The sequence below is a fragment of the Mauremys reevesii genome, linkage group 7 (genome assembly GCF_016161935.1).
Source record: "Mauremys reevesii isolate NIE-2019 linkage group 7, ASM1616193v1, whole genome shotgun sequence".
Lineage (NCBI taxonomy): Eukaryota > Metazoa > Chordata > Testudines > Geoemydidae > Mauremys > Mauremys reevesii.
In genome coordinates, this window is record NC_052629.1 from 124,996,040 (window position 1) to 125,020,940 (window position 24,901).

Genomic DNA, 24,901 nt, shown 5'->3' on the forward strand with positions numbered 1-24,901 from the left:
GTGTTGGTTTTCATAACCATTCATCCCCAGGACGAGTGCACTGGTGGGGATACTGGGAGACTGGAGTGTCTAAGGGAATTGCTTGTGTGACTTGTGGTTAGCCAGTGGGGTGAGACCAGAGTCCTTTTGTCTGGCTGGTTTGGTGCCTTAGAGGTGGAAAAGCCCCAGCCTGGGGCTGTAACTGCCCTGTTTGAGCAATTTGTCCTGAATTGGCACCTCAGTTGGGTCCTGCCAGAACTGCATCGTCACATCCCCCTGCTCCAGCCCCCCCAGAACCAGCCCCCCACAGCCTCTGCCCCCAGGTCCCCCTTACTCCAGCCCCCCCAGAACCAGCCCCCCACAGCCTCCGTCCTAGGGGCCCCCTGCTCCAGCCCCCCCAGAATCGCCCAGTGCCAGCCCCCTACAGCCTCCGTCCCGGGGGCCCTCTGCTCCAGCCCCGATGAGCCCCTCAGTGCCAGCACCCCCGAGCCTCTGCCCCCGGGGCCCCCTGCTGCCAGCCCCCCCAGAGTCGCCCAGTGAGACTCCTGCCTCCTAAAAGCCCTGACCTCTGGGGCCCCCGGTGCCACCCCCCTGAAGCCCCTGCCCCTGGGGCTCCTCAGTGCCACCCGCAGGGAAACTCTTGCCCCCGTGGTGCCAGCCCCAGAGCCCGCTGCCAGGGCCCAGCTCACCCAGGAAGTTGGAGTTTTTGAGCAGGTGGAGCTGGCGTGCCAGGTCGTGCAGGGTGAGGTTGAGGCCGCGGGCGCCACGCTCCAGGGTGCCCAGGGCGCGCTTGGCGTTGTAGTTCTCATCCTGTGTCATGGTGAGTTCACCCTCCAGCTGGGTCAGCGTCTCTGTGGCTTCACCGATGTGCTGCCTGTGGGCAGGGCAGGGTGAGGCCCTGGGGCACAGTGCCAGCCTTGCTCCTGCCCTCCCCAGCCCGCCTGTGGGACACTGATCTCTGCCTGGCGTGGGCTCAGCCCCACCCTCCTGACCCATGCCCAGGCACTGCCCAGGCGCCTGGCGAGGCGCCTCTGCACCCCCCGCTCACCGCAGCTCCTCCATGGTGCGCAGCAGCTGGGTCACAGCTGCCGCGGTGGCGTTGCGGGCGTCCACGATGGCCCGGGCCGTGCCCAGCTTCTCCTCCAGCTGGCGGAAGTTCCTCTCGAAGGCGCCTGCGACGCCCGTCTGCTGGATGTGTTTGGCGCGCAGTGCCAGGCCCCGGGTGCGGGCAGCCAGGTCCTGCACCACACGGTCCCAGTCCCCGAAGCACTGGTGGCAGGGCTGGCAGTCGGGGAAGGCACCAGAGAAGCCGCGGGCGCACTGGTCGCAGCGGACGCCCGACACCCCCTGGCGGCAGGAGCAGTGCCCGGTGGCGCGGTGGCACTGGGAGCTCGTGACCCCGTGGGGATCACAGTCACAGGCTATGGAAAGCAGAGAGACGTCAGCGGTGTCCCCTGAGCCTGGCATCCTCCCCACTGCCTCGTGCACTCTGCCCCCGCCCACACACTCACCCCGGCACTCCCGCTCTGGCTCGCCCCAGTGGTTCTCCCGGCAGTCGGCGCAGGTGCGGCCCCCGAAGCCCGGCCGGCACGGGCACTGCCCTGTGAACTGAAGACAGACACTGCCTATGGTCAGTGCATGCGAGCCCCTCCCCACCCTGCCCCAAACCCTGTGATAATGTGGGAATATCTGGTCATGTTTTTATGAAGCCTGTCCGTGCCTCGGTTTCCCCGCGATGCTGCCTGGCTTCCCAGTGGGTGGGGAAGGGCTGGTTGCTCTCAGGGTAGGGGAAGTGACATGGCCGTCTGGGCCTTGCTCCCCATGTCAGTGGGGCATTTGAGAAGACACTGGCGACTCCGCTCGCCGGGACGCTGGCACCGAGCACGCAACGCCCCCGAGAGACCTGCCTCCCCTGGGGGGCTGAACCATCCCCAGCTGAGATCAAAGCACTGGGGGGCAGGGGGAAGATCTGGGGGCTGGCAGGAGCCAGGGCTCTGCTGAAGGAGGGCAGACAGACAGAGCCTGCACCCAGGGGCTGGGCGCTGGCTGAGCAGGACGGCCCATGCTGCAACCTTCACTTCTCTGGGCTGCCCTACGGACTCCCTGTGCCGCACCGGGGGACAGCGCTGGGCGAGTCGCTGCAGGCGCTGGGCAAGGGGCACCGGTCCCTGCGCAGTGGGCAGGGCTCTGCCGAAGGAGGGCAGACAGACAGAGCCTGCGGCCCATGCTGCCACCTTCACTTCTCTGGGCTGCCCTACGGACTCCCTGTGCCGCACCGGGGGACAGCGCTGGGCGAGGGGCATTGGCAGAGCGAGACCCCTGGGGGTCTGGACCACTGCAGGGGGCCCCCGGAGCCGGTCCCAAAGCTGCTGACTCCGGAGGGCAAGTAACTACAACGTGGCGGCTCCAGCCTGGCATTGGGGAGCACAGGCCCCTGGCTGCATGGGGTGGGAGATCATGGGGCAGCTGCCCCCGGGACATGGACTCAGTGGTGAGGCTGCACCCAACCCTGACACAGCGCAGGGACCAGGCCTGCCCCCAAAACACCCCAGGGCCCTGCCCCTCCAATGCCAGCTGCACCGCAGTGGGCAGGCAGGATCCTAGCGTCGGGGGAGCCAGGGGTGGGTTGAGAGGGTGGGACAGTCTGGGTGCGGGCTCAGTGCGGAATCTGGGTTGGGGGGATCTGGGTTGGGGGGGGTCTGGATGCACAGGGGCTTGTTGGAGGGTTCTGGGTGCAATGGTGATGGGACTCTGCAGGGGGGTCCCGGTGAAGGTGGTTGGGGTTCAGCAGGGATCTGGCTGGGGGGGGGATAAAGCTTGGCAGGGGGGGTTGGCTGGGGGAGTGGGGCTCAGTGGGGTGGGGATCCAGGTGTGGGTAGCTCATTGGGGTGGTCTGGGTGCAGTGGGAGTGTGGCTCATCGGGGGGGTGAGGCTCAGCAGGGGGGTTGGGTGGTGTGACGTTATTGATATAAATTGGGACCATATAGAACATGGGTTGCAACCAAGGTCCTGCAGTGGCACCAAATCTTAGATAAAGGGGGTCATCTAAGGTGTCTAAGACCAGATTATGGGTTGCTGATTATAATTATGCTGTCTGTATGTCTGTATCATTTGTAGTTAAAGTTATAAGTATTGGATCTGTAATGTCTATAGTTTGTATTCTGCTCTGCCTCTGGGAAGTGTCCCAGACAAGCTGATGTTAGCCCGGCATAGCTGGCTTGATGGCCCATTTAAAGAGCCATCAGCTACACAATTGACCCATGGAGAGAAGGCAGACACGCCTTGTGACTCAGCAGAGTATGCAGGGACTGGCCCATGTGACTCAAGGCTCCATTTTGCTGTAAATTTCCACAGTGAAGACAAAGGGATTCTTACACCTGGAAAAGTCTATATAAGCCTAATGCCTCATCTCCATCTTGTCTTCAATCCTGCTTCTGACCTCTGGAGGGACTTTGCTACAAACTGAAGCTCTGCACAAAGGACTGAAGGACCCATCCCAGTGGGGGATGTTTTCCAGAGACTCAATTTGAACCTGCAGTTTACTCCAGCACTGCTGCAAGCCTGAACTAAGAACTTTGCCATTACTGTATGTAGTTGATTGCATTTAACCAATTCTACCTCTCTTCTCTACCTTTTTCCCTTTGTAAATAAACCTTTAGATTTTAGATTCTAAAGGATTGGCAACAGCGTGATTTGTGGGTAAGATCTGATGTGTATATTGACCTGGGTCTGGGGCTTGGTCCTTTGGGATCGAGGGAACCTTTTTCTTTTATTGGGGTGTTGGTTTTCATAACCATTTATCCCCAGGACGAGTGCACTGGTGGTGATGCTGGGAGACTGGAGTGTCTAAGGAAATTGCTTGTGTGACTTGTGGTAAGCCAGTGGGTGAGACCAAAGTCCTTTTGTCTGGCTGGTTTGGTTTGCCTTAGAGGCGGAAAACCCCAGCCTAGGGCTGTAACTGCCCTGTTTGAGCAATTGGTCCTGATTTGGCACTCTCAGTTGGGTCCCGCCAGAATCGCTCCGTCACAGTGGCGTAGTCGTGCTTGGATCCACAGAACCAGGTCAATTAAGCTTTGGGTCAGAACCCCACGCTATCCAAATTTTAACTTTGGGATTGAGAGTTTGGTTGGTTAAAGATCAGTGACTATGAGACAGAGAGCATCAGGAAAAGCAAGGAAACTGCAAGCCTTGAGAGACAGCCTGCAGTTTGATTATGAGCAAGAACTGGCAGAAATTCGAATGGAGAAAGAGGCTGATGAGAGAAAGAAAGAAGTTGCTAAGAGAGAAGAAAAAGCTCGTAAGAGGCGTCTGGAGCTGCTGGCTGCTGAGGAGAAAACTCGACAGATGCAACAGGAGACAGCTAGACTCCAACTCCAAGTCAAAAAAGCAATGGAAGAACAGCAGAGACTGTATCCTCTTGAAAGTCCAGTTTGTAACAATGTTGGTATGTTGTATCACTCTGAGCAGTTGTCTGGGGGTAACCACATGTACCCCAACAATGCCACCTTTTATGTCAATGCTGTTACTGTGTGTTCAGTAGGGGGTGGCCCCATAAATTGTGGCAGTGCTATGTATGAGAGTGTAAAAGTCAATGGTAAAAGCTGTTTAGGGCAAATTATGGCTTCTAACATCACTCTTGTTAAAGCAGATCTGGTCAAAGAGGAAGATTATTTACCAAATCAGAGTGTGAATGTTGTGATCCTCTGTGAGTTTACTGTCCGTGTGCCTTTAGCCAGAATCCACCTTGAGTGGAATGGGGCTCAGCATGAAGTGATAGCTGGCGTCAGGAAGTTATTGCCTAAAGATCTTTTAATTGGGGAAAATGTTACAGCTTTGTTCAGTCCAGGTAGCCAGTTACAGGGGAGGAATGATCTTAAACCTGTGTCTAGTGTGGGCAATGATTTGCCTGAGGTGGGTTGCTCCAAAGGTTTGTCTGTGCCAAGAAGCAGTGTGTCTGGGAATGAAGTTTCTGAATGTCTGTCTGATGTCTCAGAAGTGAATCTGGAGTTAGATCAAGAGCAGAAAGATCTCATTGGTGAGGAAAATGTTTCTCAGGAGCAGACTAAAGTAGATGGTCAGGTTAAAGCCCTAACTGAGGAAGGAGAGGGTAAATTTGTAATGGGTAATGGATTGTTGGCTAGTGCAGCTTGTAGAAGTAAACCTGAAATGGGTAACTGTGATTTGCTACAAGTAGCTCAGTGTAGTGAAAAGAGCAGCAGCTTATCTGTTGGGAGAGGCAATGTGCCTGGTAAGGAAAGTTTGCAGGAGACTAGGCAGCCTTGTGAGCTGATGGCTTTGTCTAATCAGCAATTTGGGAAGGGAGGGATAGTGGAAGATGAGTGTCCATATCCCTTACCTGCTTCCTGTGTGGAGAAATGTGACAGTGGAGGGAATGTGCCTGTGTCTGTCAGGAGTATTGACTTGCCTATAAAGGAAGCTACCCCAGTCTCCAAGCAGTTGTCTGTGAACAGCCCTGTGTGCTGGGACAAGGGAAGTAAAATCCCAAGCTGTGTGTCTGGTAAAGGAGAATGTGTCTCCGGCTCTTCTGTGTCTGTGGAGCAGACAGAAGGTGCCTGTCAGCCTGTAATGGTTGAGGGTGATTCAGTTGTCTCGAAGTTGGTTGTAAATACAGCTAAAGCCCAGGAAGGGAATGGTCCTGAGTTTGTGTCTGCTGGGGGGAATGGCACTGTGACTAGGTTGCATCCAGTTAGTGTCTTAGCAAAATCCCAGAGACCAGACAGTTCTGGTGCTTGTAGTTTGCCAGTTGCTAATGTGTGGTTGGAAAAGGGTGCAGCAACTCTGTCTGATCAGGGTGATACCCCAGCCGGGGCACAAGGAGAGCATGAAGGTGATTTAAGTGTGTTACCTACTGACAGTTTGACAACTTGTAGCAAGAAGGAAAAGATTCCTGAACTTGTTCATGGCCAAGGGAAGGAGACTACTTCTGACCTGTTATCTAGAAAGTCTGTAGCATCTGTGGTTGCTCAGGGAAGTGTTCCTTTAGAGCAAGCCCTAGGTGAAGAGGGGAAGGGCAGAATTTCTGAGAGGGGTGAATTGCTGCTTAGAGAAGCTCCTAGGGAAAGGAATCCTCATGGTAGCCTGTGCAAGCAGTTTACTGCAACTGAAGGGTGTAAAGGTGATTTAATCAAGAAAGTTTTAGTTCCTAACAGCCAGAAATTTTCTGTTGTGAATGGATCCACTGACTTTCCTTTTGAGAGATCCAGTGTGGGCAGCTTTGAAAAGGTCCCAGGTGGAGTAGAAGCTGTTAAGGAAGTTGAGCAGCCCTATAACCACCTGGCTGTGTGTGGCCAGCTTGTTGGTGGGGAGACAATGCTGTTGGGACAGGAATGTCTCCATGCTGAATCTGTAAGTGAGCAGTCTGTGCTTCAGGATCTGAGGACAGATTCAGTTACTGGTGTTTCAGGGCAGAACAGTTGTATGGCTAAATGCTTGAGGAGGCAGGGGAGAGCAAGCCAGCTCTCACCCTCAGACTCTTTGGATTTGTGTGGTATCTCTGTAAGACAAAGTCCAGCCGTGGAATCCATAGCAGCTAAGAAGTTAAAAGCTAGTGTCTGTGTTGATGCGAATTACTGGGCTGGCAGGGAGAAGAAAGACTTGCTAATGGCTGTTAGCACGGAGGGCCCACCCCATCAGCCAGTGATCTCTGTTAAGCAAGAGAAATCAGGGTTTAATCCTGAAGAACAAGAAGGAAAGAGAAGACTGAATTTTGCAAAGGGAACCCGCAGGTTAACCCTAAAAGGCCCAAACTCCAATGGTATTGAGCCAAGGGTGTGGCATGACAAACATGTTTGTAGATGGACACTTGCAATCAATTTGTTGTTATTGCTAATGCTAACTGTAACAATGTACAATGTGCCTAATCTTTTGGAAAATCCCTTGAACATGTTGAAAGGAATACATGAAAACACACTTTATGTTAAAGGGCCTTGCTATACTGATGTTTCACAGTTAATGCCTGTAAACAGTGTTGGAACTTTTCACAGGGGAAAATACATTCCAGACCTGATGTGCTGTATGAGAGGGGAAACTGAGGCACACTACCATATTGCTTTCATGGCTAAATGCCAAGATTCCTGTTCTATGAACAACCTCAATATCTACATTGGTTTAATGTTAATTGGGTTCCAAACATTGGCCAAAGCTGGTATGGATAAAGTAGCTGTTTTCTTTAGCTCTTGGCAAGATCACATGAAACATACAGGAACCATGCTGCAAAAACTAACCAAGTTATACCTTGAGTTTGTAAGGAGATTCATTCATGTTATTGAACATGACTTTGATAAACCATTTCGGTTATACACTGGTACGGCCTCTAGCCCAACACTAGCTGTAGTGAGACAGACCCAAGGAAAGGGGGCTCTTGGGATGCAGTCAGTGATGTTTTGTCATCCCTTCCTGCATCAATTTTGCGTTGGGGGTGTGACGTTATTGATATAAATTGGGACCATATAGAACATGGGTTGCAACCAAGGTCCTGCAGTGGCACCAAATCTTAGATAAAGGGGGTCATCTAAGGTGTCTAAGACCAGATTATGGGTTGCTGATTATAATTATGCTGTCTGTATGTCTGTATCATTTGTAGTTAAAGTTATAAGTATTGGATCTGTAATGTCTATAGTTTGTATTCTGCTCTGCCTCTGGGAAGTGTCCCAGACAAGCTGATGTTAGCCCGGCATAGCTGGCTTGATGGCCCATTTAAAGAGCCATCAGCTACACAATTGACCCATGGAGAGAAGGCAGACACGCCTTGTGACTCAGCAGAGTATGCAGGGACTGGCTCATGTGACTCAAGGCTCCATTTTGCTGTAAATTTCCACAGTGAAGACAAAGGGATTCTTACACCTGGAAAAGTCTATATAAGCCTAATGCCTCATCTCCATCTTGTCTTCAATCCTGCTTCTGACCTCTGGAGGACTTTGCTACAAACTGAAGCTCTGCACAAAGGACTGAAGGACCCATCCCAGTGGGGGATGTTTTCCAGAGACTCAATTTGAACCTGCAGTTTATGCCATCACTGCTGCAAGCCTGAACTAAGAACTTTGCCATTACTGTATGTAGTTGATTGCATTTAACCAATTCTACCTCTCATCTCTACCTTTTTCCCTTTGTAAATAAACCTTTAGATTTTAGATTCTAAAGGATTGGCAACAGCGTGATTTGTGGGTAAGATCTGATGTGTATATTGACCTGGGTCTGGGGCTTGGTCCTTTGGGATCGAGGGAACCTTTTTCTTTTATTGGGGTGTTGGTTTTCATAACCATTTATCCCCAGGACGAGTGCACTGGTGGTGATGCTGGGAGACTGGAGTGTCTAAGGAAATTGCTTGTGTGACTTGTGGTAAGCCAGTGGGGTGAGACCAAAGTCCTTTTTGTCTGGCTGGTTTGGTTTGCCTTAGAGGCGGAAAAACCCCAGCCTGGGGCTGTGACTGTCCTGTTTGAGTAATTGGTCCTGATTTGGCACTCTCAGTTGGGTCCCGCCAGAATCGCTCCGTCACAGGTGGATGGGGGTGCAGCTAAATAAATGGAGACATCCTGTCTCCTAGAACTGGAAGGGACCCTGAAAGGTCACTGAGTCCAGCCCCTGCCTTCACTAGCAGGACCAAGGACTGACTTTTGCCCCAGATTCCTAGGCGGCCCCCTGAAGGATTGAACTCACAACCCTGGGTTTAGCAGGCCAATGCTCAAACCACTGAGCTATCCTTCTGTAAAGGGAGCCCTCCCCCTGCAGCTTAGAAGCGATGGGTGCAGGAAGCGGGTAGGAGTTGCAGGGGCGGCTCTAGGAATTTCGCCGCCCCAAGCAGGGCGGCACGCCGCGGGGGGGCACTCTGGCGGTTGGCGGTCGCCGGTCCCGCGGCTCCGGTGCACCTCCTGCAGGCGTCCCTGCGGAGGGTTCACTGGTCCCGCGGCTCCGGTGCACCGCCCGCAGACGTGCCTGCGGATGCTCCACTGAAGCCGTGGGACCAGCGGACCCTCCGCAGGCACGTCTGCGGGAGGTCCACCGGAGCCGCCTGCCGCCCTCCCGCGGCATGCCGCCCCAAGCCCGCGCTTGGCGCGCTGGGGTCTGGAGCTGGCCCTGGGAGTTGGCAAAGCTTCCTGCAGCCAGGGGAGAAATCTCGGGATGGGTCTGACACAGCCCCAGATGCCATGCAGGGAACAGGAAGTCCCATGCTCACCTGCCCAGCCGGGACTAGCAGCTGAGCCCGGTGTAGGGTAGGAGCCACCAGACTGGGGGTCTTCCCCAGTCTGACCCCCCCATGGTGATTTACCTCTCTGCTGGCACCCAAAACATACTGCTGGGGAGGGTCACATCACTACTCTTGTGGCTTCCCTTCGCTTCCCCATCAGAAAGGCATTTTTCTGCGGGGAAGCAAAGAAATGTGCGGGGAACATAAATTCTGTGCATGCGCAGTGGCACAGATTTCCCCCAGGAGTAAAACCTGGGGCTATAGCCCCGCTCCTGGGGGCCATGATACTCCCCTGGCCTGCCTCTGCCCCCGACCCAGCCCAGCACCCCTCCCCCCCGCTGGCTCTCACCTGGTTGCAGGCGGGGCCCAGCGAGTGCTGGGGGTGGCAGGCACAGGGCTCACAGCCCTTCCCACTGGCCAGGTTCCAGAAGTTGGGGATGCAGCGGTCACAGCTCTGCCCCTGCACGCTGGGCAAGCACTGGCACTGCCCACTGCGCCGATCGCACTGGCACTCATCCTGCGCACTGCACTCGCTGCGCTCTGTGCCCAGGACGTTACAGGAGCAGCCTGGGAACCCAGACAGCAGGGGCATCAGCAGGAAAGGGGGGGCCCAGCTGAGACCCTGGCTAAGGGCATGGAATGGGATAGGGCCCGGCTGCATGGCACTGGCACCAGTACCCATTGGGAGGACTGAGCATCTGGTCCCTGGGGGCGAAGGGGGGTCTGTGTGCCTGGTCCCAGGGGGTGAAGGGGGGGCTGTGTGCCCGGTCCCAGGAGGGGTGGGGGGATCTGTGCACCTGGGCCCGGGGGGTGATGGAGGGGTCTGTGCACCCCGTCCCAGGGGGTGGGGAGTCTGTGCACCTGGTCCCAGGGGAGGTCTGTGCGCCCGGTCCCAGGGCAGGTCTGTGCACCTGGTCCCGGGGGGGCGAGGGGTGGGGAGGGTCTGTGTGCCCAGTCCCGGGGGCCGTATGGGGTCTATGCGCTGGGGCTGTGCGCGGTTCTGGGGGTGCTCAGATGCGAGGGTAACAAGCCTGGTCCAGGAGACTGGCAGGGCAGAGCAGGGTCCGCCCAGGGCAGCGCCCGCAGTGCCCGAGCCCGGCCCGTACTCACGCCGGCAGCTGTGGCGGGTGGCGTCGCCGTAGTAGCCGGCCTGGCAGTGCTGGCAGTGCGCCCCCTCCGTGTGGTGCAGGCAGCGCAGGCAGCGCCCCGAGCGTCGCTCACACGCCTCTGCGTCCAGCAGGTCAATGTGGCCGTTGCACTGGCAGGGCTGGCAGTGCCCGCCGGCCCGCGAGGGGTTCCCGTAGTAACCAGGGGCACACTCCTCGCAGCGCAGCCCTGCGGGAACGCCGATGTGGTGAGTATTGGCTCTAGCCTGTCTGTATTTCAAACTTCTGCAGACAGGCCGGGGTTAGCGCTGCCTGGCCGGCTTGACGGCTATACCAGGGGTTCTCAGCTGGGGGTCAGGGCCCCTCGGGGGGTCGCGAGGCTGTTACATGGGGGGTCACGAACTGTCAGCCTCCACCCCAAACCCCGCTGTGCCTCCAGCATCTAGAATGGTGTTCAATCTACAAACAGGTGTTTGTAATGTATAAGGGGGGTCGCGCTCAGAGGCCTGCTGTGAATGGGGTCACCAGTACATAAGGCTGAGAACGCCTGAGCTACACAACTGACCCACTGAGAGGAGGCAGATCCCCCTCGTGACTCAGCAAAGTGCAGGGACTGGCCCCTGTGACTCCAGACTCCATGTTGCTGTAATTTTCCACAGTGAGGACAAATTGGTTCTTACACCTGGAAGAGCCTATATAAGGCTGATGCCTCATCTCCAGCTGGTCTTCAATCCTGCTTCTGACCTCTGGAGGGACTTTGCTACAAGCTGAAGCTCTGCACAAAGGACTGAATGACCCAGCCCAGCGGGGGATGTTCCAGAGACTGGATTTGAACCTGCAGTTTATTCTGTTACTGCTACAAGCCTGAACTAAGAACTTTGCCATCACTGTCTGTAACTGATTCCATTTAATCACTTCTTGCTCTCATCTGTATTTCTTTCTTTTTATGAAAAACGCGACAGAGTCCTGTGGCACCTTACAGACTAACGGACGTATTGGAGCATGAGCTTTCGGGGGGTCTTGCATCCGACGAAGTGGGGATTCACCCCCAAAAGCTCATGCTCCAAAACGTCTGTTAGTCTATCAGGTGCCACAGGACTCTTTGCTGCTTTTACAGCTCCAGACTAACACGGCTCCCCTCTGATACTGTCTTTTTATGAACAGACCTTTAGATTTTAGATTCTAAAGGATTGGCACCAGCATGATTTGTGGGTAAGATCTGATGTGTATATTGACCTGGGTCTGGGGCTTGGTCCTTTGGGATCGAGGGAACCTTTTTCTTTTATTGGGGTGTTGGTTTTCATAACCATTTATCCCCAGGACGAGTGCACTGGTGGTGATGCTGGGAGACTGGAGTGTCTAAGGAAATTGCTTGTGTGACTTGTGGTTAGCCAGTGGGGTGAGACCAAAGTCCTTTTTGTCTGGCTGGTTTGGTTTGCCTTAGGGGTGGAGAACCCCCAGCCTAGGGCTGTAACTGCCCTGTTTGAGCAATTGGTCCTGATTTGGCACCTCAGTTGGGTCCCGCCAGAACCGCACCGTCACAGGGAGAGGGGAGGCAAGGGGGGACCAGCCACGCGGGAGGGGAGGCAAGGGGGACCAGCCACGCGGGGGAGGGGAGGCAAGGGGGGACCAGCCACGTGGGAAGAAGGGGATGTGGCGAAGGGGGGTTTTATTCACCTTGATATGTTCCATGTGAGTCTGGCTAATACTGGGTGTGCCTCAGTTTCCCTGTGTGCTGCAACAATGTCCTGGGGGTGGGAATTGGGTGTGTGAGTTTTGCTGAGGCCCTCAGGGCAAGTGAAGTGGCTGGAGCTGCCTGCACTAGGTGATGGTCGATGCCCTTCGTAACCTGAGACCCAGGAGGGGGATGCGACCAGGTGACTCTTGGCAGGGGAAGGACGTGAGACAAAGGCCGGAGGAGGAGCAACGGGCTGGGCAGGGGCCAGGCAGCTGGAAGGAGTCAGTCTGGGCTGGCTTGGGGCGCAGGGGGAGGGGCAGAGCCCTGGTTCTGGGCTCCCCTCCCCCCAAGATGGACTTGGCTGAAAGTCCCTGATTTCTGTGCTAACGAGCTCTGCCCTTCGCCGTGATCCTGTCGACTGATAAACCTGCTGTTTTACGCTGGCTGAGAGTCCCGGCTGCCTGCGGAGTGGGGGGGCAGGGCCCTCTGGCTGCCCCAGGACCCCGCCCGGGCGACTGGCTGCGGGAAGCACACGGAGGGGCAGGGGATGCTGGATGCTCCGAGCTCAGCCCCAGGAAGGTGGAAGCTGTGGGAGCTTCTTGCCCTGGGGACCGTCTGCTCCGAGAGAGGAGGCTCCCCCAGAGTCCTGCCCGGCTCCGTAGGGAGCAGAGCCGGCATCGCCCGGGGACTCCGTGATGGGGTACAACGGTGCGGGGAGGGGTGGGACGGGGGTACAGCCAGGAAGCGGGGGAGGGCCGGGGCTCACAGCTCAGACAGAGCAGCACTGCGCTGTAGGGCCCAGGAGGACGAAGGCTGTGCAGGGCTGTACCCCCTAGCGCCCCCAGCCCGGCACCTCACTGCAGGGGGCTGAGCTGCCCCACGGCCCTGGGGGTCCCCAGTGCAGACGGGCAGAGTGCCAGGTGCTGGCACAGCCACGCCCACCACTGGTGCCACCCCAGGGCAGAGGAGCTGGGCAGACGGGGGCCCCGGGCAGACGGGGGCCCCGGGGCGGAGGAGCCGGGCAGACGGGGGGCCCCGGGCAGACGGGGGTTGGGGAGGAGCTGGGCAGACGGGGGCCCCGGGGCGGAGGACCCGGGCAGAGGGGGCTTGGGGAGGGGCTGGGCCCGGCTCCGGCTCCGGCTCCGGGCAGGGAGAGGCTGGCACGTCAGGCCCTGGGGCAGTGGTGCCAGCGGGTGCCCGAGGCCATAGGGGGCACCCACCTGTGTAGCCGGGGTTGCAGTTGCAGATCACCTGCCGGGAGCGGCTGTCCTGGCGGCAGGAGGCGGCGAAGTGGCGGCCGCTGCTGGGCCCGTCGGGGCAGGGGCAGGGGCGGCAGCGCTCTCCCGAGGCCAGTGCGGGGTTCCCATAGTGACCAGCTGCGCACCTGTGGGGGGAGGCAATGAGCACCAGGCCCCCCAGCCCTGGGGACACCCGACTGCCCCCCTTCCCCACAGGGGGCCAGCCCCACAAGTCAGAACCCCCGCACCACGGGGCCAGCGCCAGCCGGTCGTGAGCTGGGGTATGAACTGTCCCTGTAACTCTGGGGAAACGGAGGGAGACCCAGGGCCGGGGTCTGGGCTCCCTGCCCCTAAGACGGACCGGACTGAGGGGGTCCTGTTCTCTGTACCGGACTGTGTCCTGTCGTCCAATAAACCTTCCGTGTTACCGGCTGGCTGAGAGCCCCGGGGACCTGCAGGTAGTGGGGGGTGCAGGGCCCGGACTCCCCCACCCTTCCTGACGCCAGCCCCTTGGCACGGCCACCCGTGGGGGGGGGGACTGATGTTCTCCCTGGCACCGCATCCCTCGTCCCAGGAGAACCTGGCCAGCACCGCTACCCCTGCCCCGGGAGAGCCCCACCGGCCCCCACCCCCGGAGAACCTGGCTGGCACCGCGGCCCCCGTCCCAGGAGAGCCTGGCCAGCACCACTACCCCTGCCCCGGGAGAGCCCCACCGGCCCCCACCCCCGGAGAACCTGGCCGGCACCGCTACCCCTGCCCCGGGAGAGCCCCACCGGCCCCCACCCCCGGAGAACCTGGCTGGCACCGCGGCCCCCGTCCCAGGAGATCCTTGCCAGCACCATGGCCCCCGGCCCGGGAGAGCCCCCTGGCACCGCGGCCCCCGTCCCAGGAGAGCCTGGCCAGCACCATGGCCCCCGGCCTGGGAGAGCCCCCTGGCACCGCGGCCCGTCACCTCTGGCATCTGTCGCCATCCGTGTGGTCGCGGCAGTGCAGGCAGCTGCCGGTTCGTGGGTCGCACTCCTCTGAGTGCCCATTGCACTGGCAGGGCTGGCAGTGGGGGAAGCCCCAGGAGCCAGGCTGGCAGCGGTCGCAGCGGGGCCCGAAGGCGCCTGGCCGGCAGGGGCACTGCCCACTGAAGCTGTCGCAGAAGCTGCTCAGGGCCCCGTCGCTGTTGCACTGGCAGGCTGCAAGGGAGAGGCCGTGAGAGGGGCTGGGCACTGCCCGGGCACTGCCCACCCAGCCCGGCCAGGGCCCCAGGGCGATCACTGGGGCAAAGGGCAGGCAGGAGAGACACCCCTATCCCCTGGGAACCGGGGACCCTCCCCCGGAACAGAGGCCCCCAAACAGGTGTGAGGGGAAGGCCTGGATCCTGTCCTCTGGGGAGCCCTCGCGGGGGAGGGGCGGGAGTCACTCACCTCGGCATCCGCTGGGCCCAAAGCCGAAGGTGCCCGGGGAGCAGTGGTGGCAGCGACGCCCCATCACGCTGGCCTTGCACTGGCACTGCCCCCCACTGGGCTCACACTCAGAGCTCAGCGAGCCCTGGGGGTCGCACAGGCAGGCTGGGGGCAGACAGACGAGCGCGTGACCCATGGGCAGAGGGAAGGGGGCAAATTGTGCACCGGCATCCCAGCCCAGGAACCGGGTGCACCCCCTCCCCCAGAATACACCGCCCGGAACCGGGGGACCCTCTCCCAGAATACACCGCCCGGAACCAGGGACCCCCCCCAGAATACACCGCCCGGAACCGGGGGACCCTCTCCCAGAATACACCGCCCGGAACCGGGGACCCTCCCCCAGAATACACCGCCCGGAACCGGGCACCCCCCCAGAATACACCGCCCGGAATCGGGGACCCTCTCCCAGAATACACCGCCCGGAACCGGGGACCCCCCCAAGAATACACCGCCCGGAACCGGGGACCCCCCCCAGAATACACCGCCCGGAACCGGGCACCCTCGCCCAGAATACACCGCCCGGAACCGGGGCCCCCCCCCCGGAATACACCGCCCGCACCCGGGCACCCCCCCAGAATACACCGCCCGGAACCGGGCACCCTCTCCCAGAATACACCGCCCTGAATCGGGCACCCCCCCAGAAAACACCGCCGGAACCGGGCACCCCAGAAAACACCGCCCGGAATCGGGACCTCTCCCAGAATACACCGCCCGGAACCGGGACCCCCAAGAATACACCGCCCGGAACCGGGACCCCAGAATACACCGCCCGGAACCGGGCACCCTCTCCCAGAATACACCGCCCTGAATCGGGGGACCCCCCCCAGAATACACCGCCCGGAACCGGGGGACCCTCTCCCAGAATACACCGCCCGGAACCGGGCACCCCCCCAGAAAACACCGCCCGGAATCGGGGACCCTCTCCCAGAATACACTGCCCGGAACCGGGCACCCCCCCAGAAAACACCGCCCGGAATCGGGGACCCCCTCCCCAGAATACACCGCCCGGAATCGGGGACCCCCTCCCCAGAATACACCGCCCGGAACTGGGCACCCCCGCCCCCAGAACCAGGCCAGCAGATGGCAAGGGTCTCTCCCGTCCTGGGACTGGCTGGCGCTGCCCAGGAAGCGCCTGGCAGACGGGGGCACTCACGCAGGGCCCCCCCGTGGATGATGGCCGACATGCTGGTGAGCAGGGTGGTGCACACTTGGCTGGCGGGCGCCTTGCCCACGGCCCAGGTGTGCTGGTCACAGCGGTACCGCTCGAAGGCCTCCCTGCGCCCCACGGCGCCCGCGTCGCCCGCAATGAACATCTCCATGGAGGAATAGCGCGGCACCAGCACCAGCTGGAGGGGAGAGAGGTCAGCCAGTGGCAGGGCATGCTGCCCCCCCCCCCACCCGCGGCCCTGTCCCCCCCCAGCACAGCCCTGTCCCCTGCCCCACCGGCACACAGCCGGGCCTGGCACGGCCCTGTCCCCCAGCACAGCCCTGTCCCCGTCCCACCGGCACAGCCGGGCCTGGCACGCCCTGTCCCCAGCACAGCCCTGTCCCCTGCCCATCGCGGCCCTGGCCCGGCCCCGCCCTGCCCTGTCCCCTGCCCCACGCGGCCCTGTCCCCCCCCAGCACGGCCCTGTCCCCGTCCCACCGGCAGACAGCCGGGCCTGGCACGGCCCTGTCCCCCCCAGCACAGCCCTGCAAACTCCCCCCCCCGCACACACACAGCTGCCGTGGCCCCGTCCCCCTGGCCCAGCCCCCAGGCTCACCGAGTCGAGCAGGACGCTGGCACCGGGCACCGCCTGGCGGGACGTGTAGCGGGTGAGCTCCAGGCGCAGGGTGTAGCTGATGCCACGCTCCAGGCAGACGGGCTGGGGCAGGAGCACGTACCTGCGGGGACAGGAGCCACGGCTCAGCTGCCCACAGTGCGGGCCCGGGATGGGGGCCCCCCGCCCAGTGCCAGCAGGGCAGCTCCCCCCAGCGCCACCCCGGCGCCTGGCCCACCCCCCGCCCTGCTCACCTGGCCCTGGGCGGCAGCGCCGTGGCCAGCCGGTCGTCAGCAGGGATGGTGTTCCCGCAGGGGCTGCCGGTGGGGATGGGCCCGGGGCGCAGCACCCACAGCTTCACCTCCTCCCACGGCTCCGGGAGCTGAGAGCCGGGAGAGGCCAGTCAGAGCGGGCAGGGGCAGGGGCACGGGCCTCGGGCCAGAGGGAGGAGCCAGGAGGAGGCAGGGCTGGCCCGGGGCCGCAGGTGGGAGCCCAAGGGGGGGCAGTAGCTTGGGGTGAGAGCCCAAGGGGGGGGCAGTGGCCCGGGGCCGCAGGCACGAGCTCAAGAGGGGGCAGTGGCCAGGGCAGGAGCCCAAGGGGGGCAGGTGGGAGCCCGGGGGCAGTGGCCCGGGCCACAGGTGGGAGCCTGGGGGCAGTGGCCAGGGGCCGCAGGTGGGAGCCCGGGGCAGGTGGGAGCCCGGGCTGCAGGTGGGAGCCCGGGGCAGGTGGGAGCCCAGGGGGCAGAGGCCCGGGGCCACAGGTGGGAGCCCGGGGCAGGTGGGAGCCCAGGGGCAGAGGCCCGGGCCACAGGTGGGAGCCCGGGGGCAGTGGCTCGGGGCCACAGGTGGGCGCCCTGGGCTGCAGGTGGGAGCCCGGGGGCAGTGGCTCGGGCCGCAGGTGGGAGCCCGGGGGCAGTGGCTCGGGGCCGCAGGTGGGAGCCCGGGGGCAGTGGCTCGGGGCCGCAGGTGGGAGCCCGGGGGCAGTGGCTCGGGGCTGCAGGTGGGAGCCCGGGGGCAGTGGCTCGGGGCCACAGGTGGGAGCCCGGGGGCAGTGGCTCGGGCCGCAGGTGGGAGCCCGGGGGCAGTGGCTCGGGCCGCAGGTGGGAGCCCGGGGGCAGTGGCTCGGGCCGCAGGTGGGAGCCCGGGGGCAGGTGGGAGCCCGGGGGCAGAGGCCCGGGGCCACAGGTGGGAGCCCGGGCTGCAGGTGGGAGCCCGGGGCTGCAGGTGGGAGCCCGGGGGCAGTGGCTCGGGGCCGCAGGTGGGAGCCCGGGGGCAGAGGCCCGGGCCACAGGTGGGAGCCCGGGGCCGCAGGTGGGAGCCCGGGGCTGCAGGTGGGAGCCCGGGGGCAGTGGCTCGGGCCACAGGTGGGAGCCCGGGGGCAGTGGCTCGGGCCGCAGGTGGGAGCCCGGGGGCAGGTGGGAGCCTGGGGCAGGTGGGAGCCCGGGGCCGCGGGCTGGGAGGTGCCGGCCCAGGGCTCACCTGGGGCTCGTAGCGGATCACCACGTCGTACTCCATGGAGGCGGGCCCGTTGCTGACCAGGAACTCCACGGCACCGCCCTCTGGCACATGGGCAAACCCTGCCCCCGTCCACGTGGCTGGCCGGCCCGTGGGCTGCGCCCGCTCCACCACCGTGCCCTGTGCGAAGGAGCCGTCAGGAATGGCCCCTCTGCCCGCGTGTCTCCAGGGGGCCCAGCCTGGCCCTGCACATGGGCCCCGCTCTGCCCGCTGGCTGCTGCATGCTGAGCGGGCGCGGGGGGGCCGGGCTGGCAGCTGGGCTCAGAGGCAGCCGGGGTCCCAGTCCCACGGCTCCGGATCCCAGGCCCAGCTGTTGTGGGTACTGCCGGGGCCTCGCCCCCCAGGGCGCCCTCCCCGGGCAGGCCCAGCCCCACCCTGTGCACAGGCGGCAGAACGCCGGGGCTCCCCCGCCTCACCTGGCGCAGCCGGGCCTCCTCCGCCTCGTAGGTGTGGTGGTCCAGGTGGGCGAGGTAGAAGCCGGCCTCCACCTGGCTGCACGTCCGGCCCGCCATGTGGCTGCGGCAGTGGCACTGCCCGGTCTCGGCGGCACACCTGGCAGCAGAGCGGCGTCAGAGCAGCCGCGCCAGGCCCCGCCGCCCATGGAGAAGGGGGTGACCCCCACCGCCCCCCCAGCCCCCGCCCCACGGGGTCATGGCCAGGCCCAATGCCCACTCACTGGTTGTGGTGGGCACCGCCCACGTCGCAGTCACAGGAGCGGCAGCCGAGCAGGTCGTGGCTGAGAGCCCAGTGCTCCGGCTGGGGACAGAGACGGCGTTAGTGACCGGTCCGCCCGGCCTCTGCCCGGCCCCATCCGGCCTCAGCCCGGCCCCACCCAGCCTGCCCGGCCCCGCCCGACCCCATCCGGCCTCTGCCCGGCCCCGCCCGACCCCATCCGGCCTCTGCCCGGCCCGCCCGACCTGCCCGGCCCCATCCGGCCTCTGCCCAGCCCCACCCAGCCTGCCCCTGCCCGCCTGCCGCCCCGCTCAGCGTGCACGGCCCCACCCAGCCTGCCCCTGCCCAGCCCGCCCCGCTCAGCGTGCACGGCCCCACCCAGCCTGCCCCTGCCCAGCCCGCCCCCGCTCAGCGTGCACGGCCCCACCCAGCCTGCCCCCTGCCCAGCCCCGCGCAGCCTGCACGGCCCCGCCCAAACCCCCCCCCGTCGGCCTAGCCCCTGCCCCCTGGTGTGACAAAGTGGGAATGTTCTTAGTGTTTTCTCTGAATACTGTGGGTGTGCCTCAGTTTCCCCTGTGTGTTACTCAAGTGTCTAGGGGCTGGGCTAAGGGTGTATCATCATGGCAGCGACCCCTACAGGGCAGGTGTGAGGGCCACGGTCTGCACTGTAGCCGGGTAACTGATGGCTGGAGCCCGTCCCCTGCCAGAGGATCCTGGCTAACTTCACTCAGGGCAGTTCCAGAGTCCCCGGCCTGTGACAGCGGGACACCTGGCCCCTGCCCTCCTCCCACCAGCCAGTACCCGTGATCCCCGGGCACTGGCCAGGCCAGGCCCAGCCCCAGGAAGGGGCCCAGCCAGTGACACACCCTGGGCGGCAGCCTGGGGCCAATGCCGTGGGCAGCGCTGCCTGGAGGGCCGGCACTCACCAGGCACTGGTCACAGCTCTGGCCGGTCACCAAGCGCTTGCAGAAGCAGTTGCCACTGACGGGGTCGCACTGGGTCCCGTCCGACACCGTCCCCTGCGGGTGGCACTGGCAGCCTGACACGGAGAGCGGGTGAGAGGGTGACACTGGCCGACACCACCCCACAGCCCTCACCCCCGCCATGCCCCGCCCCCCCCGGCGCCCCCTGCTGGGAGCTCCCCAGCACCCCTGCCCCCAGCGCCCCTGCCGGAGCTCCCCACAGCGCCCCTGCCCCCAGTGCTCCCTGCTGGGAGCTCCCCACAGCGCCCCTGCCCCAGCGCCCCTGCTGGGAGCTCCCCACAGCGCCCCTGCCCCCAGCGCCCCTGCTGGGAACTCCCAGCGCCCCTGCCCCCAGTGCTCCTGCTGGGAGCTCCCCAGCGCCCCTGCCCCCAGTGCCCCTGCTGGGAGCTCCCCCAGCGCCCCTGCCCCCAGTGCCCCTGCTGGGAGCTCCCCAGCGCCCCTGCCCCAGTGCCCCCTGCTGGGAGCTCCCCCACAGCGCCCCCTGCTGGGAGCTCCCCTCACAGCGCCCCCTGCTGGCAGAGGCGGGAATGGCAGCTGGCCATGTGGCCGGAGGTACCCACGCTGGCAGCCCTGGGGGTTGTCGCCGCTGAGCCCGAAGAATCCTGGCTGGCACTTGTCGCAGCGCGGGCCCCAGGTGTGCGCCTTGCAGCGGCACTGCCCGGCGAGGAGCCCCAGCGCCGGGCTGTCGTGGGCGTCACAGATCCCGCCGTCCAGGGCGCCGGCTGGGTCACAGTCACAGGCTGCGGACCCCAAACGGGCAGAGTCAGATGTGGCCCAGCCCCGCAGGCCATGCCCTCCCAAGGGAAAGGCCCCGCCCCGAGACCGGCCTCAGTTCTCCACCCCCGGCCCCGGGCCCCTCCCCTCGGCAGGCCCCGGGGTCCCGCAGGTCCCTGCCAGGGTCCCTGTAGTAGAAGGGTTTGCAGAACTGGCAGCTGCGGCCCATCGTGTTGTGCTGACAGTCGTCACAGACGCCCCCGCTGGCGTTGCCCGTGGCCAGGTACACGGCCATGTCGAAGTGGCACCGGCGCGAGTGCTGGTTACAGTTACACCCTGCGAGACACCGGTGCCATGCGGTAACCCGGCCCCCGGCCACGCCACCCGGCCCCGGCCACGCCGCCCGCCAGGCCACCCAGCCCCCGGCCACGCCGCCCAGCCACACCGCCCAGCCACGCCATCCAGCCCCCAGCCACGCCGCCCGGCCCCGGCCACGCCGCCCGGCCACGCCACCCAGCCCCAGCCACGCCGCCCGGCCCCGGCCACGCCGCCCGGCCCCACCACCCAGCCCCGGCCCCACCACCCAGCCCCGGCCCCACCACCCGGCCACGCCACCCAGCCCCAGCCACGCCGCCCAGCCCCGGTCACACAGCCCAGCCACGCCGCCCGGCCAGGCCACCCAGCCCCCGACCACGCCGCCCGGCCACGCTGCCCAGCCCCGGCCCCACCACCCAGCCCCGGCCACGCCGCCCGGCCACGCCACCCAGCCCCAGCCACGCCGCCCAGCCCCAGCCACGCCGCCCGGCCACGCCGCCCGGCCCCCGGCCACGCCACCCGCCAGGCCACCCGGCCCCCGGTCACACAGCCCAGCCACGCCGCCCAGCCCCGGCCACGCCGCCCGGCCCCACCAACCAGCCCCGACCACGCCGCCTGGCCACGCCACCCAGCCACGCCACCCAACCCCGACCACGCCGCCCAGCCACGCCGCCCAGCCCCGGTCACACAGCCCAGCCACGCCATCCAGCCCCAGCCACGCCGCCCGGTCACACCGCCCAGCCACGCCGCCCAGCCCCAGCCACGCCGCCCGGTCACACCGCCCAGCCACGCCACCCAGCCCCCGGCCACGTCGCCCGGCCACGCCGCCTTGCCCCAGCCACGCCGCCCGGCCACACTGCCCAGCATCAGCCACGCCACCCAACTGTGCCACCCAGCCCCAGCCATGCCGCCCAGCCCCAGTCACACTGTCCAGCCCTCCCAGCCTGGCCTCCAGCCACGCCGCCCGGCCCCTGGTCACACCGCCCAGCCACGCCATCCAGCCCCAGCCACGCTGCCCAGCCTCAGCCACGCCACCCAACGGTGCCACCCAGCCCCCAGCCATGCCGCCTGGCCCCCAGTCACACTGTCCAGCCCCTCCCAGCCTGGCCTCCAGCCATGCCGCCCAGCCCCTGGCCACGGCGCCCAGTCACACCGCCCCGCCACGGCGCCCACGCCCCAGCCACGCCGCCCAGCCGCACCACCCAGCCCCTGGCCACGCCGCCCGGCCACTAGCCATGCTGCCTGGTCACACCACCCAGCCACAGCACCCGGCTCCCAGCCACGCCGCCCGGTCACACTGCCTAGCCACGCCGCCCATCCCCCAGCCACGCCGCCCGGTCACACCGCCCAGCCCCCAGCCACAGCACCCGGCTCCCAGCCACGCCGCCCGGTCACACCGCCCATCCCCCAGCCACGCCGCCCGGCCCAACCCCCAGCCCAGCTACCCAACCATGCTGTCTGCCCGGCCGCCCCGCCTGGCACTCACTCCGGCAGGCGTTGGTGCTGCGCCCCTCGGCCGGGCGCCAGGGCAGGTCGTTGTAGAAGCTGTCGCACTTCTCGCAGTTCAGGCCCTGCGTGTTGTGTTTGCAGGCGCACCTGCCATGCACCTGCCGAGGGGGTGGGGCGTGAGAGACATGCCAAGGCCCTGCTAGCCCCAACCTCTGCCCGGCCGGGCCCAGGGCACGCAGCGCTGGCCCTGCTGCCCCAGCCAGACTCCCAGCGGAGCGTGGCCTCCAGCTCTCAGACTCTGCTGCAAAGGGGGCCAAGCCGCGCCAGGCAGCGGGCGCTCTCGGGCCCACGCCCTGCCAGTGCAAAGGGGGCCGCCGAGACCCACAGCCACCCCGGGCCAAGCCAGCCCCCGCCCGTCAGCCCGCGGGGCTCGGCTCGGGCCCTTCCCAGCGTGGGGGGAGCGCAGCCCCTACCATGCCCTCCACGTTGGCCTGGGCGCCGGGGGCGGGCGCGCACTCGGAGGCGTGGCCGTAGCAGAAGCAGCTCCCGCGCAGCACCAGCTCGTAGAGGGCGTAGTAATACTTCTCCTGGATCTCCCGCCGCGAGTCCAGCAGCTGGTCGCCCAGCGTGTGCAGCCGGGTCAGGTTCACCCGCAGGTTGGTGACACGCAGCAGATCTGGGGGCAGACGTCACCCAGTGCAACGCTCCAGGGCAATGCCGGGGGGGGACCCAGCCCATCTCCTCGGGGGCGGCCGGGGGAGCCCATGTGTGGGGAGGGCCCCCGGGAGACCAGGGCGAAAAGCAGCAGCAGCTCCCAACAGAGCGGAGCAGCACAGGCCCAGGGCCTGGATCCACCTGCCCGTCCCCAGGAACCCCCGCGCTGCCCCAGAGCCCCTCACCCTGATTCCCCAGGACCCCCCCAGGAACCCCCCTGCCCCCCCCAGGAACCCCCCTGCCCCCAGGAACCCCGCTGCCCCAGAGCCCCTCACCCTGATTCCCAGGACCCGCCAGGAACCCCTGCCCCCAGGAACCCCGCGCTGCCCCCGAGCCCCTCACCCTGATTCCCAGGACCCCCAGGAACCTCCTGCCCCCAGGAACCCCGCTGCCCCCGAGCCCTCACCCTGATTCCCAGGACCCCCAGGAACCCCTGCCCCCAGGAACCCCGCGCTGCCCCAGAGCCCCTCACCCTGATTCCCAGGACCCCCAGGAACCCCTGCCCCCAGGAACCCCGCGCTGCCCCAGGCCCTCACCCTGATTCCCCAGGACCTGCCCAGGAACCCCTGCCCCAGGAACCCCGCGCGCTGCCCCAGAGCCCTCACCCTGATTCCCAGGACCTGCCCAGGAACCCCTGCCCCAGGAACCCCCGCGCTGCCCCCGAGCCCCTCACCCTGATTCCCCAGGACCCCCATAGAACCCCTGCCCCCAGGAACCCCGCGCTGCCCCAGGGCCCTCACCCTGATTCCCCAGGACCCCCAGGAACCCCTGCCCCCAGGAACCCCGCGCTGCCCCGAGCCCCTCACCCTGATTCCCAGGACCTGCCCAGGAACCCCTGCCCCCAGGAACCCCGCGCTGCCCCAGAGCCCTCACCCTGATTCCCAGGACCTGCCCAGGAACCCCTGCCCCAGGAACCCCGCGCTGCCCCAGAGCCCCTCACCCTGATTCCCCAGGACCCGCCCAGGAACCCCTGCCCCCAGGAACCCCGCGCTGCCCCAGAGCCCTCACCCTGATTCCCAGGACCCGCCCAGGAACCCCTGCCCCCGGAACCCCGCGCTGCCCCAGAGCCCTCACCCTGATTCCCAGGACCCGCCCAGGAACCCCTGCCCCCAGGAACCCCGCGCTGCCCCAGAGCCCTCACCCTGATTCCCCAGGACCCGCCAGGAACCCCTGCCCCCAGGAACCCCGCGCTGCCCCAGAGCCCTCACCCTGATTCCCAGGACCTGCCCAGGAACCCCTGCCCCCAGGAACCCCGCTGCCCCAGAGCCCCTCACCCTGATTCCCCAGGACCTGCCCAGGAACCCCCCTGCCTCCCCCAGGAACCCCCGCGCTGCCCGAGCCCCTCACCCTGATTCCCCAGGACCCGCCCAGGAACCCCCTGCCCCCAGGAACCCCGCGCTGCCCAGAGCCCCTCACCCTGATTCCCCAGGACCCCCATAGAACCCCCTGCCCCCAGGAACCCCGCGCTGCCCCGAGCCCCTCACCCTGATTCCCAGGACCCGCCCAGGAACCCCTGCCCGTCCCCAGGAACCCCGCACTGCCCCAGAGCCCTCACCCTGATTCCCCAGGACCCCCATAGAACCCCTGCCCCCAGGAACCCCGCGCTGCCCCCGAGCCTCACCCTGATTCCCAGGACCCGCCCAGGAACCCCTGCCCCCAGGAACCCCGCGCTGCCCCCGAGCCCCTCACCCTGATTCCCCCGGACCCGCCCAGGAACCCCTGCCCCAGGAACCCCGCGCTGCCCCAGAGCCCTCACCCTGATTCCCAGGACCTGCCCAGGAACCCCTGCCCCAGGAACCCCGCGCTGCCCCCGAGCCCCTCACCCTGATTCCCAGGACCCCCAGGAACCCCTGCCCCCAGGAACCCCGCGCTGCCCCAGAGCCCTCACCCTGATTCCCAGGACCCGCCCAGGAACCCCTGCCCCCAGGAACCCCGCGCTGCCCCAGAGCCCCTCACCCTGATTCCCCAGGACCCGCCCAGGAACCCCCCTGCCCCCCCCAGGAACCCCCGCGCTGCCCCAGAGCCCCTCACCCTGATTCCCCAGGACCCGCCCAGGAACCCCTGCCCCCAGGAACCCCGCGCTGCCCCAGAGCCCCTCACCCTGATTCCCCAGGACCTGC

The 24,901-nt window shown here is 64.9% G+C and overlaps 1 protein-coding gene across 1 annotated transcript in view; it reads right to left on the reverse strand.

Moving 5' to 3' along the window:
• Positions 1 to 24,901, reverse strand: part of LOC120368916 (laminin subunit beta-2-like) — a 49,031-nt gene that overhangs the window by 12,668 nt on the left and 11,462 nt on the right. The window contains 19 exon segments of the mRNA XM_039481649.1: positions 669 to 853; positions 1,028 to 1,400; positions 1,491 to 1,587; positions 9,534 to 9,751; positions 10,295 to 10,519; positions 13,189 to 13,352; positions 14,159 to 14,390; positions 14,622 to 14,765; positions 15,814 to 16,006; positions 16,424 to 16,544; positions 16,675 to 16,802; positions 17,899 to 18,054; positions 18,351 to 18,486; positions 18,611 to 18,690; positions 19,533 to 19,645; positions 20,150 to 20,329; positions 20,451 to 20,639; positions 22,105 to 22,225; positions 22,541 to 22,743. Of these exon segments, the coding sequence (XP_039337583.1) occupies positions 669 to 853; positions 1,028 to 1,400; positions 1,491 to 1,587; positions 9,534 to 9,751; positions 10,295 to 10,519; positions 13,189 to 13,352; positions 14,159 to 14,390; positions 14,622 to 14,765; positions 15,814 to 16,006; positions 16,424 to 16,544; positions 16,675 to 16,802; positions 17,899 to 18,054; positions 18,351 to 18,486; positions 18,611 to 18,690; positions 19,533 to 19,645; positions 20,150 to 20,329; positions 20,451 to 20,639; positions 22,105 to 22,225; positions 22,541 to 22,743 (3,258 nt within the window).